Source organism: Pristiophorus japonicus, chromosome 8 (genome assembly GCF_044704955.1).
Source record: "Pristiophorus japonicus isolate sPriJap1 chromosome 8, sPriJap1.hap1, whole genome shotgun sequence".
Classification (NCBI taxonomy): domain Eukaryota; kingdom Metazoa; phylum Chordata; class Chondrichthyes; family Pristiophoridae; genus Pristiophorus; species Pristiophorus japonicus.
In genome coordinates this window covers 218714635-218729182 of record NC_091984.1, presented here as the reverse complement: position 1 = coordinate 218729182, position 14548 = coordinate 218714635, and the positions used below count along the sequence as shown (strand labels likewise).

General features: G+C 48.2%; 1 protein-coding gene across 1 annotated transcript in view; it reads left to right on the top strand.

Moving 5' to 3' along the window:
* Positions 1–13963, top strand: part of inpp5jb (inositol polyphosphate-5-phosphatase Jb) — a 101479-nt gene extending 87516 nt beyond the window's left edge. The window contains exons 10-13 of the mRNA XM_070887926.1: positions 1611–1748; positions 7410–7493; positions 8925–9029; positions 12520–13963. Of these exons, the coding sequence (XP_070744027.1) occupies positions 1611–1748; positions 7410–7493; positions 8925–9029; positions 12520–13338 (1146 nt within the window). The 3' untranslated portion in view covers positions 13339–13963. The remainder of the gene's footprint in view (positions 1–1610; positions 1749–7409; positions 7494–8924; positions 9030–12519) is intronic.
* The last annotated feature ends 585 nt before the right edge of the window (positions 13964–14548 follow it).

The following is a 14548-nucleotide window of genomic DNA, read 5'->3' as shown; positions in this document are numbered from 1 at the left end:
TGACAGGTCGCTCCCCTCTCACCAACTGCCGCTGGCTCTCGATCTCCCGCTGGGCTTTTGACAGGTCGCTCCCCTCTCACCAACTGCCGCTGGCACTCGATCTCCCGCTGGGCTTTTGACAGGTCGCTCCCCTCTCACCAACTGCCGCTGGCTCTCGATCTCCCGCTGGGCTTTTGACAGGTCGCTCCCCTCTCACCAACTGCCGCTGGCTCTCGATCTCCCGCTGGGCTTTTGACAGGTCGCTCCCCTCTCACCAACTGCCGCTGGCACTCGATCTCCCGCTGGGCTTTTGACAGGTCGCTCCCCTCTCACCAACTGCCGCTGGCACTCGATCTCCCGCTGGGCTTTTGACAGGTCGCTCCCCTCTCACCAACTGCCGCTGGCTCTCGATCTCCCGCTGGGCTTTTGACAGGTCGCTCCCCTCTCACCAACTGCCGCTGGCTCTCGATCTCCCGCTGGGCTTTTGACAGGTCGCTCCCCTCTCACCAACTGCCGCTGGCTCTCGATCTCCCGCTGGGCTTTTGACAGGTCGCTCCCCTCTCACCAACTGCCGCTGGCACTCGATCTCCCGCTGGGCTTTTGACAGGTCGCTCCCCTCTCACCAACTGCCGCTGGCACTCGATCTCCCGCTGGGCTTTTGACAGGTCGCTCCCCTCTCACCAACTGCCGCTGGCTCTCGATCTCCCGCTGGGCTTTTGACAGGTCGCTCCCCTCTCACCAACTGCCGCTGGCTCTCGATCTCCCGCTGGGCTTTTGACAGGTCGCTCCCCTCTCACCAACTGCCGCTGGCTCTCGATCTCCCGCTGGGCTTTTGACAGGTCGCTCCCCTCTCACCAACTGCCGCTGGCTCTCGATCTCCCGCTGGGCTTTTGACAGGTCGCTCCCCTCTCACCAACTGCCGCTGGCTCTCGATCTCCCGCTGGGCTTTTGACAGGTCGCTCCCCTCTCAGTCTTCCCTTTCCTAGAGAGAAGAGCCCCATCCTCTTCAGTCTTTCCTGTGAGTATCAAGCACTCCCGGATCATGAGTAGATGTAAATAAGCTCTCTGTCCCAATCTCAGAAGTGTCCCTTTACATCTGCGTTGACATTTTTTTGCTTTGCGCTAGCCATCCTCATCATCATAGGCGGTTCCTCGAACGAGGATGACTTGCTTCCATGAGTTCACAGGTGTTTCGATGAAGGACCCGATGTTCCAGTCCTAAGCTCCAATTGTGGGGTGGAAGATGTCTGTGCGTGAATTTTTTTAATGTCTGGTGACCATTGCACACCAGCACATGGACTTGACAGAGTACCTAGGTCTTGGCCCAGTGGCAAAGATTAACCAAGACAACTGGAGACCAGCTCTGCTGCACGGACCTAGCGCACACATATTGCAGTGTGGGCTAGCCCATGCTGCCAAAGGCCCCTGGGCCCTTGGCTCTCCTTGGCCCCGTAACCTCATCTGTAGCCATCCTATGACCTTTCTGAGTGAGGTTATCATTTTAATGGCAAGTAGTGTTGAATTAAGGGTAGCTTTTCTCTGTAGGCTCATAGCCACCAGGAGTGGATTGCTCTTTGTCCAAACAACATTTCACTTAAGGCTCTGTGATTTTTCTGATTTTTTGGGGGTAGTTTTCCCATAAACTGCAGGCCCCATTGATTCAGCTACAGGTGGAGGATGAATGGAACAAACCATCGGATGCTGTGGTCAGATACAGGATGGCTGGCTCCTTCACCAAGAGCTCGTGGGACTGGCTTGGATTGTACAGGGTAAGCTATTTACAGCACAATTCTGGGATGGCTGAGAAAGGCCAGTATGGCCAGAAATCAAAGGTCAGCAACAGGCTGGTGTATGAAAGCTCTATCATAGACACATTCGTATCTACAGGATTCCTGTATTGTCATGGGGTGGGAAGGAAGCCCCGATGTTAACACCAGGTGGATTCCCCGCTCAGGCCCGAGTTAAAATTACAGTCAGATCTCAATGATGTCATCGGGCCACCACATGCATATGTAAAGTAGGACCCTGTTGGCTCTGGGCACATGTCCTTGCTGCCTAATCAGGAGAGCAGGTTAAAATTACAGATGTTGCGATCATGGCAGCTTTTGAACAGGTAAGAGCCAGGGTGATTTTAACTGCCCACCTGCCAGGTTTCTGTTGAGCGATTAGAATTAAAATCGCCCCCAATAACACAGAATCAGTGATATTTTTACATTTCTGTCATCTTCTCAAAATGGCTGTCTCATGATTCTAGAATCCAAAATCTTATACAGGAGCAGATTAAGCATGGAAATATTGGGATTATTCAAATTCTCAAACCACATGGCATTTTGAGACCTGCCATCCTTACCCGGTCTGGTCTATATGTGACTCCAGTCCCACACCAATGTGGTTGACTCTTAGCTGCCCTCTGAAGCGGCCTAGCACGCTACTTAGTTGTATCAAACAGCGCAGCAGTTCAAGAAGAAGGCCCACCGCTATCTTCTCAGGGCAACTAAGGATGGGCAGTAAATTCCAGCCTTGCCAGCGACCTCCACACCCTGAGAATGAATACAACAAAAATCTGCCTTGGTATATGTTATGACAGGATAGAACCCAACGCTATTGTACACTTTATTGAGAGACCAGATTATCCTGGGTGGAGGAGTGGTTCAATTTCTCTCTAGTCTGATGATGTATCGAATGCTACATTTACATTGTACCGCTCCCACAGATGCCCTGGCTTTAGTAGTAGCAATGGCTCCAATGCCCACCGAGAGGGGTGAGTTGTATCGGTAGCTCTGGACACTCGAGGGCAGATGTTACCGAAACTGCCAGAGGGAAATGCCATCATGTTATGGGGTCACCCTTCCCGTATAGGTTTACCTTCTCGCTCACCGGCCTGTACAGACGAGCCTGGGGTGCTGGTAAGGTTACAGAGCCATGAATTTAATGTTAACATGAGAAGGAGATCTGTGTTCTAAATAGATTAGACATACTGAAGAGCTTTTTTTCCTTGCCTCACTTGTTCTGGAAACAGGAATGGAAAGTAGGAGTATTGTCCGAGGACTGGAAACAAACAACTTTGCCTTTCAAGTGGCCCAGGCTCCCCCAGTAGCACCTTTGAATAAATTGTCAGCAGTTGCTATTTTAAAACCAGCTAAACTGTAAAAACGGTATAACCTTTTGGAAGTCCAAGGTTATTTCTGACCCAACCCCTGAAAAAGCTGAATATAATGAATTTCACTACCATAAAATTTAGTTTCTATCCCAGGAAACGGAATAGCGTGGGACCAAATTTCCAGGGCCTGGTGAGCAGACTGCCCTCACATGGTGGGGGGAGGGGGGCACAGATTGAGCAGACTGCCCCCACATGGGGAGGGCACAGTGTGAGCAGACTGTCCCCTATGGGGATGGCTCAGAGAGAACAGACTGCCCCCACATGGGGAGGGCACAGAGTGAACAAACTGCCCCCATAGGGAGGGCACTGAGTAAGCAGACTGGCCACAAGGGGAGGCAGAACTCAGATCTGCTAGGTTTCTGCTCTGTGCAAAATCTGGTCCAAATTCTAGTCAGAGGAAGCAGAAATTACCAACCCATCCTCATTGTGAGTGGGAAGCTTGCTTTTTGAGCCCCCCCCCCCCCCCATTTGCTCCATTCACATGGTGACTCCTCAAATAGTATTTGAAGGTTTGTCTGACTCTCGCCATGTAAATATAGCAACTAGCCTCTGACATCACACATGTATAAGAGGCTGGCGCTATACTTTATGGAGCAAGAATCAAATTGAGTAAGAGGCATTCAGAATCAGCTTTTAACATTAATGACAAAGATTGAATTGTGAAATGTAATCCCAAAACAAGAACATAAATCCTGAAATCCAATATAATTTAACTTGTTCAATTGTCTGAAGTAGTGGCCTTGGTCACAGGCTTATTCATAAGAACATAAGAAACAAGAGTAGGAGTAGGCCATCTGGCCCCTCGAGCCTGTTCCACCATTCAATAAGATCATGGCTGATCTGATCATGATCTCAACTCCACTTCCCTGCACGCTCCCCATAACTCTTGACTCCCTTATCCTGCAAAAATCTATCTATCTCCACCTTAAAATTATTCAATGACCCAGCCTCCACAGCTATCTGGGGTAGAGAATTCCAAAGGTTCATGACCCTGAGAGAATTCTTCCTCATTTCCGTTTTAAATGGGCGACTCCTTATTCTGAGACTATGCCTCCTAGTTCTAGATTCCCCAGTGGAAACATCCTCTCTGCATCCAACCTGTCAATCCCCCTCAGAATCTTAAGCGTTTCAATAAGATCACCTCTCATTCTTCTAAACTCCAATGAGTATAGACCAAGCCTGCTCAACCTTTCTTCTTATGACATCCCTTTCATCTCAGGGATCAATCTCGTGAACCTTCTCTGAACTGCCTCCAATGCAAGTATATCCCTCCTTAAATAAGGAGACCAAATCTGTATGCAGTACTCCAGGTGTGGTCTCACCAATACCCTGTACTGTTGCAGCAGGACTTCCTTTTATACTCCATCCCCAATGCAATAATGACCAGCATTCCATTTGCTTTCGTAATTACTTGCTGTACCTGCATGCTAATTTTTTTGAGTTTCATGTACAAGGACCCCTGATCCCTCTGCACTGCAGGATTTTGTAATCTCTCTCCATTTAAATAATAATTTGCTTTTTTATTTTTCATACCAAAGTGGACAACCTCACATTTTCCAACATTATACTCCACCTGCCAAATTTTTGCCCACTCACTTAGCCTATCTATATCTCTTTGCAGATTCTTTGTGTCCTCCTCACAACTTGCTTTCTCACGTATCTTTGTATCATCAGCAAATGTGGTTACATTACACTCGGCCCCTTCATCCAAGTCATTTATATAGATTGTAAATAGTTGCGGCCCCAGCACTGATCTCTGTGGCACCCCACTAGTTACAGTTTGCCAATCTGAAAATGATCCATTTATCCCGACTCTTTGTTTTCTGTTAGTTAGTCAATCCTCTATCCATGCTAATATATTACCCCCAACCCCGTGAGCTCTTATCTTGTGCAGTAACCTTTTATGTGGCATCTTATCGAATGTCTTCTGGAAATCCAAATACACGACATCTACTGGTTCCTCTTTATCCACTCTGCTTGTTACATCCTTAAAGAACTCTAGTAGATTTGTCAAACATGATTTCCCTTTCATAAAACCTTTCTAAATGTCCTGCTACTACTTCCTTAATAATGGACTCCAGCATTTTCCCAATTGACAGATGTGAGGCTAACTGGTGTATAGTTTCCTGCTTTCTGTCTCCCTTCTTTCTTAAATAGGGGTGTTACATTTGCGGTTTTCCAATCTGCTGGGACCTCTCTAGAATCCGGGGAATTTTTGTAGATTACAACCAATGCATCCACTATCTCTGCAACCACTTCTTTTAAGACCCTAGGATGCAGGTCATCAGGTCCAGAGGACTTGTCCACCCTCAGGCCCAATTAGTTTGCCTAGTACTTTTTCTCCAGTGATAGTGATTGTTTTAAGTCCCCTCCCCGCGCCCCCTCCCCCACACCTCACAATAGCCCCTTGATTATCAATTTTTGGAATGCTTTTAGTGCCTTCTACCGTGAAGATCGATACAAAATATTTGTTCAAAGTCTCTGCCATTTCCCTATTTCTCATTATTAATTCCCCAGTCTCATCCTCTAAGGGACCAATGTTTGCTTTAGCTACTCTATTCCTTTTTATATAGCTATAGTAGTTCTTACTGTCTCTTTTTATATTTCTAGCTAGTTTACTCTCTCAAACTATCTTCTCTTTCATTTTTTTAGTCGCCCTTTGCTGATTTCTAAAAATTTCCCAATCTGCTGGCCTTCCACTATTCTTCGCAACATTGTATGCCTTTGTTTTCAATTTGATACCATCCTTTACTTCCTTAGTTAGCCAGGTTGGTTCATCCTTCTCTTAAGAGTCTTTCTTTCTCACTGGAATATATCTTTACTGAGAGTTATGAAATATCTCCTTAAATGTTTGTCATTGATTACCTACCGTCTTACCCTTTAATTTATTTTCCCAATTCAGGAGTGACATCCAGTTGTACATTGTATTTTTCAAATTGCAGGCTGTTTGTGGCCAAGTCACCTTTTTTGAAGCAATTTGTAGCTTTTGCAGGTTGGCATATATGAAGCCGGCAAGTTCTGCACGCCGCCTATTTTGAGGGTATGTCTGGGGAGTTCCTGGACGACCTCAGAAACTCTACACGTTATACTCTCTCTAGGCCCAATTCAACACACACTATTTGAGAGCTGCTGGTTTAAATTCTATTGTGAGCCTAGTAAAGATCCCCCTCCCCACTTCCACCTCCAAGCCTGCATGAGTGAAAGGTGGTCAATCACAGAGTGAAAAAAAAGAAAGAACTTGCATTTCTTTATCGCCTTTCACAACCTCAGGATGCCCAAAGCGCTTTACAGCCAATTACGTACTTTTCAAGGGTAGTCATTGTTGTAATGTAGGGAATAATGCAGCAGCCATTTTGCACACAACAAAATCACACCTACAGCCATGTGTTATTGACCAGATGATCTATTTTAGGGATGTTGGATGAATTCCCCTGCTCTTCTTCGAAATAGTGCCATGGGATCTTTTACGTCCACCTGAGAGAACAGGTTTAACGTCTCATCTGAAAAATGGCAGCTCCGACAGTGCAGCTGTCTGGAGTGGGATTTGAACCCACGACCTTCTGACTCGGAGGCAAGAGTGCTATCACATGTCACTTTGCTCCCATAGAAGCAGTGGATTATTTGCAGCGTTTTGTCTTCCCAGTTTGTGGAGCGTTCCTTCTGGAGTGGCTGGACGCCAGTCCGAGTTCCGTTAACACACTAGGATGGGCACCTCTGACAGACCCGTACGGTCCACCTGCCCCCATGTTGGCAATGAACTTTATCCTTGCGCTTGGGTACTGGGGTCCGTTCACAGCTAAAGCTGCAGGTGGCCATGCATCCTGCTCCACTGCATTTCCACCGGGGAGAAGGGACACTAGAATTCCGGGACCTTTGTGCTAGGTCGGCCCTCAAAGGGTTGATGCACCGGTTGTTCTCCTTCAGGTTTCTCTCTGAATTTTCCGATGCTGAAGGCGGTGACTCAGGTCAGTTACAATTCCACAAAAAGCTGCCAGACCCTGGTGCACTGCCCGGGTGTAGTGGTAAAAGATCTGAGTCATTTCACTGGGGAACTTTCAAAGAAATTCAGCTTCAGCAGTACTGGGTTCTGAAAATGCTGCTAGGCAAAGGCTACTTCAGCGCTAAGCTTCGAGCAGTAGTGCTGGCCTGCCCTTGATCAGATTAAGCATGGGGCCAAGGTAGACTGAAGAAAAACTAGAACGACTAATAACTTCAAACAAAAAAACCTGACAGACCTCTTTTGCTTTTACTTTCTTATCCATTCTCGCAGGTTGGCTTTAAACATCACAAGGACTACGTAACCTATGTCTGGGCAAAGCATGATGAAGCCGACACAATGAAGCAATGCTATCAGGTAATTACTGCCATGCAATCGTTCCCTGATGATACTGGAAGCAATCTCATTGTACTCCTGGGGGACCGGGTGGTGTGGTGGGTTAGACTTAGGGCCTCTTCTTTCTGTATATGGGTTCACATCCAAGCCAGATTGTTTAGGCAGGACAAACTTGTTGACTAAAGAGTTGTGAGGCTGTGAATTTACTTTTAAGGTTTTGTGGTTGAGCCAGAAACCATGTCAACATTCAAGATTATATTGTTTGAAGGAAAGGGGGATAAAAGGACATGTGATTAGGACTGTTTGCTCACAGGGCGGGTAAATGCTGACACGGACTGGTTTGGCTGAATGGCCTGTTTCCATAGCGTAAGCTATGTATTTCTATGTTTAGATGAAAATCTCCTCTCTGCTGGCTGTAGGGGTCCTATCCAAAATGAGTTTGTACAATCTCAAACCAGTTTAAATGGGTGTGAGTTCACTGAATAAAATTGCCATAATTTGGCATTAAATTGGTTATTTTGTACAGTGCAATAAAGCTGCTCGACAACGTTTGTTGGCATAGAGTAGAATCTGCATCTAAACTGTGCTACACCTGTGGTTCCTCACCTCGATGGATTTGTGCACCTCCTTTTATTTCTCAGTTATTTCAATAGTTCAAATACTTTATTAAAGTTATGGCTATCTTACGGTGAAAAAAGAAACCTCCTTTCACTGGGGATAATTACATTGCACAGGGCAACAAAACAACACAAGAGCAAATGTCACTGTGGAACACCCGCTTACCCCAACATTGATCTCGTCCCTCCGCTCCAGAAACCACTGACTCATGCTGGGTATGGTTCCCAGTACCCTCCACTATGTTGTGGTGGGAGGGGGTGCTCTGTGATCAGGAGCAGGAATCCCCCACTGGTGACAATGATGCCAATTGTAGCAATGCAGCAGTTGCCCTGAATGAGATCAGTTAGCTCATCACAGATCAGGGATTGATCGTTCTGATCTGTGCAGCTCAGGACTACACCAGATGGTGCATTTAAACACTGAGACACCAGGGGTGCACAGCTTGATTCCTAAACAAAAGTGAGACTCCTCTCTCTTTAAAGGTTTAGAGTTAATTTTGGTTGATTAAGACAACCCAGGCTGCGGCAGGACTAGGTGCAAATTCAGCTACTCTATCCAGTGACCCCTGCAGATGTGAACATCGAGTTGGGGTGGGACCAGGCACAGCTGTGATGCCCTCCACAGTTAATAGCCTGATGACACTCGCTGCTTAAGCTCATATATAAATATGGTGGTGAGCGAGGTGGTGGAAGGTGGCTGGCACCCAGCCAGAGTCAACTTCAGGGGAAAGAAAGAATGGAGAGAAAATTCAGCAAAGACCATATACAAACTCAAGCTGCATTGTATCAGTTCCATGCTATTATTTGTTGTGGAATTTCTTCCGTCTCTCTGCAGGTCATGTTCAGTGAGGAATCCGTGCCAAAGGGCACCGGGGAGTACATCCTGTGCTACTACAGCAACAATTTCAACACCATTGTGGGAGTGACTGAGCCATTCCAGGTCAGAACATGCAGCCCAAGAACTGCCCTCGATGCTTACCACTTGTCCCTGCTGCATGTGCTTGCGTTTCTGTATGCAAGGACGTATTTCACAAATGAGTGTCACAATGCATGTAGTTGAATGCAGTACTGCCCAGGTTTGATGATCAGTGGAATGCCATGCCTAGCGCCAGTCTACCAGTAGTTAAGTTGGTGACCCAGCTCTTGCTGAGACAGGAGTTGGGCATGTGCTTGGTGATTGCATTCCTGCTCTGGCATATAAAGATTTCCTTGATTCTCTGTCCCAGAAGTGGGATGCTGGCAATTAGCTGGCATCATCGCCAGAAACCTGGGCGCAGTGTGGGTAACTACAAGGAAAACTTGTTTGCAAAATTGAATTTTCTCCCATCCTCTCCTGAAGGTCCTGACTCTTCCTTCCTCCAAGGGTGCCAAAAATTCTTGACACGTCAATCAATTGGCATGTTGCCCTTTATTGCAAGGGGGTTGGAGTATAAGAGGAAAGAAGTCTTGCTACAATTGTACAGGGCCTTGGAGAGACCACACCTGGAGTACTGTGCACCGTTTTGGTCTCCTTATCTAAGGAAGGATATACTTGCCTTGGAGACGGTACAACGGAGGTTGACAAGATTGATTCCTGGGATGAGAGGGCTGCCTTATGATGAGAGATTGTGTAGAATGGGTCTATACTCTCTGGAGTTTAGAAGAATGAGAGGTGATCACATTGAAGGGGTTTGATAGGGTAGATGCTGAGAGGTTGTTTCCCTTGGCTGGAGTATCTAGAACTAGGGGGCACAGTCTCAGGATAAGGAGTAGGCCATTTAAGACAGAGATGAGGAGGAATTTCTTCACTGAGGATTGTGAATCTTTGGAATTCTCTGCCCAGAGGGCTGTGGACGCTGAGTCTCTGAATATATTCAAAGCTGAGATGGAGAGATTTTTGGAGTCTAGGGGAATCATGAATGGATATGGAAATCGGGCGGGAAAGTGGAATTGAGGTTGACGATCAGCCATGATCTAATTAAATGGCGAATAAGGCTCGAAGGACCGTAGAGCCTACTTCTGCTCCTATTTATGTTCTTAATTGGCCAGTCTTAATGCGAAAGCCTTGTTGATGACTCTCGAGGCTTTCGCAGCAGCTCAGTGAATTCATCCAATGAGTAACTGAGCCAAACAGACCAGGAAGATCCATACCTTTTGAAAAGGTTTCGGTGACATGCGGGCTTAGTCTACTACAAAAAATACACTGGAGCTCATTTTGAATGATGCACAGGAACATTTCAGTGTGGGGAGGGGGAGCTGCATGGCCTGCTTTCAACTTGCACTAACACTGTTTGTCGGGACAGCCATTCGAAGGAATGCAAAAGTCACCCGGAAACATGTCTTTCCCCCAATGTCACAAAGACTTGCATTTATATAGCAACCTCAGGATGTCCCAAATTACAGCCAATGAAGTACTTTTGAAATGTAGTTGTAATGTAGGAAATGCAGCAGCCAATTTTCACGTAGTCAGGTCCCACAAACAGCAATCCGATAATCTGTTCTTAGGTGTTAGTTGAGGGATAAATATTGGCCAGGTGTGAGAATATTCTGATCCAGCGATGGATCTTGATGCTGTTTCCCCAATTCCATATGTCGTCCCACCAGGTGGCTACTGGAATATTTTTTTAAAGCTGGTCACAATCACTACATCGCTGCGATCTCCCGGCATGCTCGCCTCCCTCCAGATGAGAGTGATGAGGTCACGTATTTGCGTCAACAGTGCCTCTCCACCATGCTTCAGTAATACCCCCCACCCCCTTCACTAAACCCCCCCATCACACACCTCCACCCCCCCACACAGCCAACCTCCCTGCAGCACCACACAGCCACTGCCCCCTCTCACCCAGCGAGCGTCAGTCAGTGAGGGTTGGAGTCACAGCCAGCTTCAATAACAGGTGATGTCTCTCGGTTCCCATTCGATATCTTCACCATCTACGGCCGGTGGCCTTTAGTGCTGCCCTTCGATATACTGTAGACCTGGATTTCCCTTCTGTTTCTTTTCCAGCACTTTAAGTGGCAACATTTCCCATATTTCTCAACTGAAACAGAGCGAGAGATGGTGAGGCACAGGGAGGGGAGCCTGGGCCCAGACACAGCGACTCTCACACACCAGCCTCCCCTACTTCATCCTCAGTCCCGTGTTTGGCTCCAAATCTAAGCATGTGGAGTGTGGATCACGGAAATCGTCGTGGTCCCGGCCTGCAAGACCATCAGCAGGCCGGGGCCATTGGAGGGAGCAGCGTGCAATGGCCCGGCCTGGAAATCGGCTCGGTCCCGGCCTACAAGACCATCTGTAGGCCGGGGCCATTGGAGGGAGCAGTGTGTGGCGACATACCACTGCAGGGAGCAGCGCGTGCTACTGCAGGAGGGCGACGGCTACGAAGCCAGGTCGTTGATTGCAGTGCGGGCAGGCACAGCAAAAAGGGGCGAAGGAGTGGCAAGAGTCCGTAGAGGGAAGTGATCGGGGCCCAGGAGAGGCATGAATCTGGAGCCCAGAAGAGGCGAGGGCCCAGGGGCAGCATGAGCAAGCCCACACTGCGTGCGATATGTGTGCACGCTCGGTCTGTGCAGCAGAGCTGGTCTCCAGTTAGTCTTGGGTAATCCTTGCCATTGGACCAAGACCTGGCTCTGTCAAGCCCGTGTGGTAGCTGGTGTGCAACGGCCACCACACATTAAAAAAAATCCAAGCACAGGCATCTTCCACCCTTCAGGATGTAGTCCGGGATCCGGAATATTCGGTCCTTCATTGAAACACCTGTGAACTCATCCCTTTTTGGCGTGGAAGCAAGTCATCCTCGCTTCGAGGGACTGCCTATGATGATGATTAGCCAGGACACTGGGGAGAATTCCTCTGCTATTCTTCGAAATAGTGCCAAGGGATCTTTTACGTCCACCTGAGAGAGCAGACGGAGTCTCAGTTTAATGTCTCATCCGAATGAAGGCACTTCCAACAGTGCAGCACTCCCTTAGTGTCAGCCTAGATTTTGCACCTAGAGTGGGATTTGAACCCACAATCTTCTGACTTAGAGGCAGTGCAGTTTGCAGAAAACAGGAAATCAGAATTACATCTGACCAACCTGGACTACACAACCATAAGCTCCAATATTAAAAGTGCATTTAAATATTTTAAACAAGGCGCATTAAAGAGAGTTAAAGGTGTCACATGGACACCCCTGCACTGGCATTCTCCCAAAATATTACGGATTGACACAGTGATCAGGAGGGGCTGCGTACTGCAGACAGAAGGTACCTGGGGTGAAGACCAGTCTCCAATGGGGTGCATGGCACTTCGATCTTGTTACGAATTATTCCCACATATTTGGGTGCGAAGTGGCAGCAGACAGTCAGACACGGAACCGCTTTCACCTTTACTCAAACGACAGAGGTCGCGAGTAGAAAGAGGATTACATGCAAACGAATTCAAAGTAAATTTCTTATTTTTCCCCCCTTAGATAATTCTGCCCTCCTCAAGTTCCAACTCCAGCAAGTCCGACAGCTCTGATGACAGCTCTGATGGAGAGGAGATGAGCACCTTGAAGCTGATCCGCCTCAAATCCCGCAGCCCCAGCCCGGGCAAAATTAAGAAGCGGAACAGCAGGAGTCGGAGTCGGAGCAAGAGCCCGGTTATCCCGATCGCCAAATCCCTGCAGGGCCTCAATCTCAGAGTGGGCTCCAAGCACAAAAGCAAAAGCCGCAGCCCCTCGCCGAGTGGAGGCGGGGCAGCAAAATCCGGACAACTCAAAATACCAAAAGTGGGGGCCAGGGCGGGAAACGGCCAGAACTCGGGTAGCCAATCGAAGGTCGCGCCTTCACCCTCAGCTCCAGTTCGAGCCGCTTTCAAAAGCCCAGCCAGTCGGGGCAAAGGTCAAACCGTTGCTGAGGCAGCAACTGCCAGTGCGGAGAAGCCCGGCAGCCGGGCCCGGGAGCACGCGGCGCCGCCGCCACGTGACAAGCAGCAGAGCGACAGCGTGCAGCATCCGCGCCTGTCCCCGAAACCCTCCAAATCGCCCCGACGGGATGGGGCCGTCCCCTTGAAGCCAGATGAAGCGAGGCAGTTCACCGGCCGCCGGACACATCACTCCAGCAGGTCTCCGAGCCCCAGTGTCCAGGTCACCGCAGCCGAAACCAAGCCTCAGGCAACAGGAGGCCGGGGCAGAGCAACGAGTTCAGAGAGAAACACGGGCATCATGGCCGCGAGAGAAGGCGACGCAAGTCTTCGGCTCGAGCTGAAACCTGTCGCGCACCCGCCGGCAAAAATAACACCCAAGTAACAAGAAAATCAACGGCCTCTTATCGCCGTGACGGGTCCATAAAGCACAGAGAGACTATGGACAGACTGTAATTGTTACTCGTAGTTCAAGGACCTGTGGGACAATCAGCCTTCAAGGGTTATCCTGATTTTTAACGTGATGGTGAGCTCTCCTATGAGGCTTAATAACTGAGCCTCTGGAGCTGTCGTGTGAATGCGATCATTATGTAATTATTTAATTAGTTACCTAACCTACACTGTAAATACCATGACATTGTGTGATTGGTACTTAGCACACACACACACTCCAGCACACCTGCTCCTTGTCTTCATCTCTCTCCTGTCGCCTTTCTTTTTGTGTCTCTCCTTTTGTACTAGAAACATAGAAAATAGGTGCAGGAGTAGGCCATTCGGCCCTTCTAACCTGCACCGCCATTCAATGAGTTCATGGCTGAACATGCAACTTCAATACCCCATTCCTGCTTTTTCGCCATACCCCTTGATTCCCCTAGTAGTAAGGACTTCATCTAACTCCTTTTTGAATATATTCAGTGAACTGGCCTCAACAACTTTCTGTGGTAGAGAATTCCACAGGTTCACCACTCTCTGGGTGAAGAAATTCCTCCTCATCTCGGTCCTAAATGGCTTACCCCTTATCCTTAGACTGTGTCCCCTGGTTCTGGACTTCCCCAACATTGGGAACATTCTTCCTGCATCTAACCTGTCTAACCCCATCAGAATTTTAAACGTTTCTATGAGGTCCCCTCTCATTCTTCTGAACTCCAGTGAATACAAGCCCAGTTGATCCAGTCTTTCTTGATAGGTCAGTCCCGCCATCCCGGGAATCAGTCTGGTGAACCTTCGCTGCACTCCCTCAATAGCAAGAATGTCCTTCCTCAGGTTAGGAGACCAAAACTGTACACAATACTCCAGGTGTGGCCTCACCAAGGCCCTGTACAATTGTAGCAACACCTCCCTGCCCCTGTACTCAAATCCCCTCGCTATGAAGGCCAACATGCCATTTGCTTTCTTAACCGCCTGCTGTACCTGCATGCCAACCTTCAATGACTGATGTACCATGACACCCAGGTCTCGTTGCACCTCCCCTTTTCCTAATCTGTCACCATTCAGATAATAGTCTGTTTCTCTGTTTTTACCACCAAAGTGGATAACCTCACATTTATCCACATTATATTTCATCTGCCATGCATTTGCCCACTCACCTAACCTAT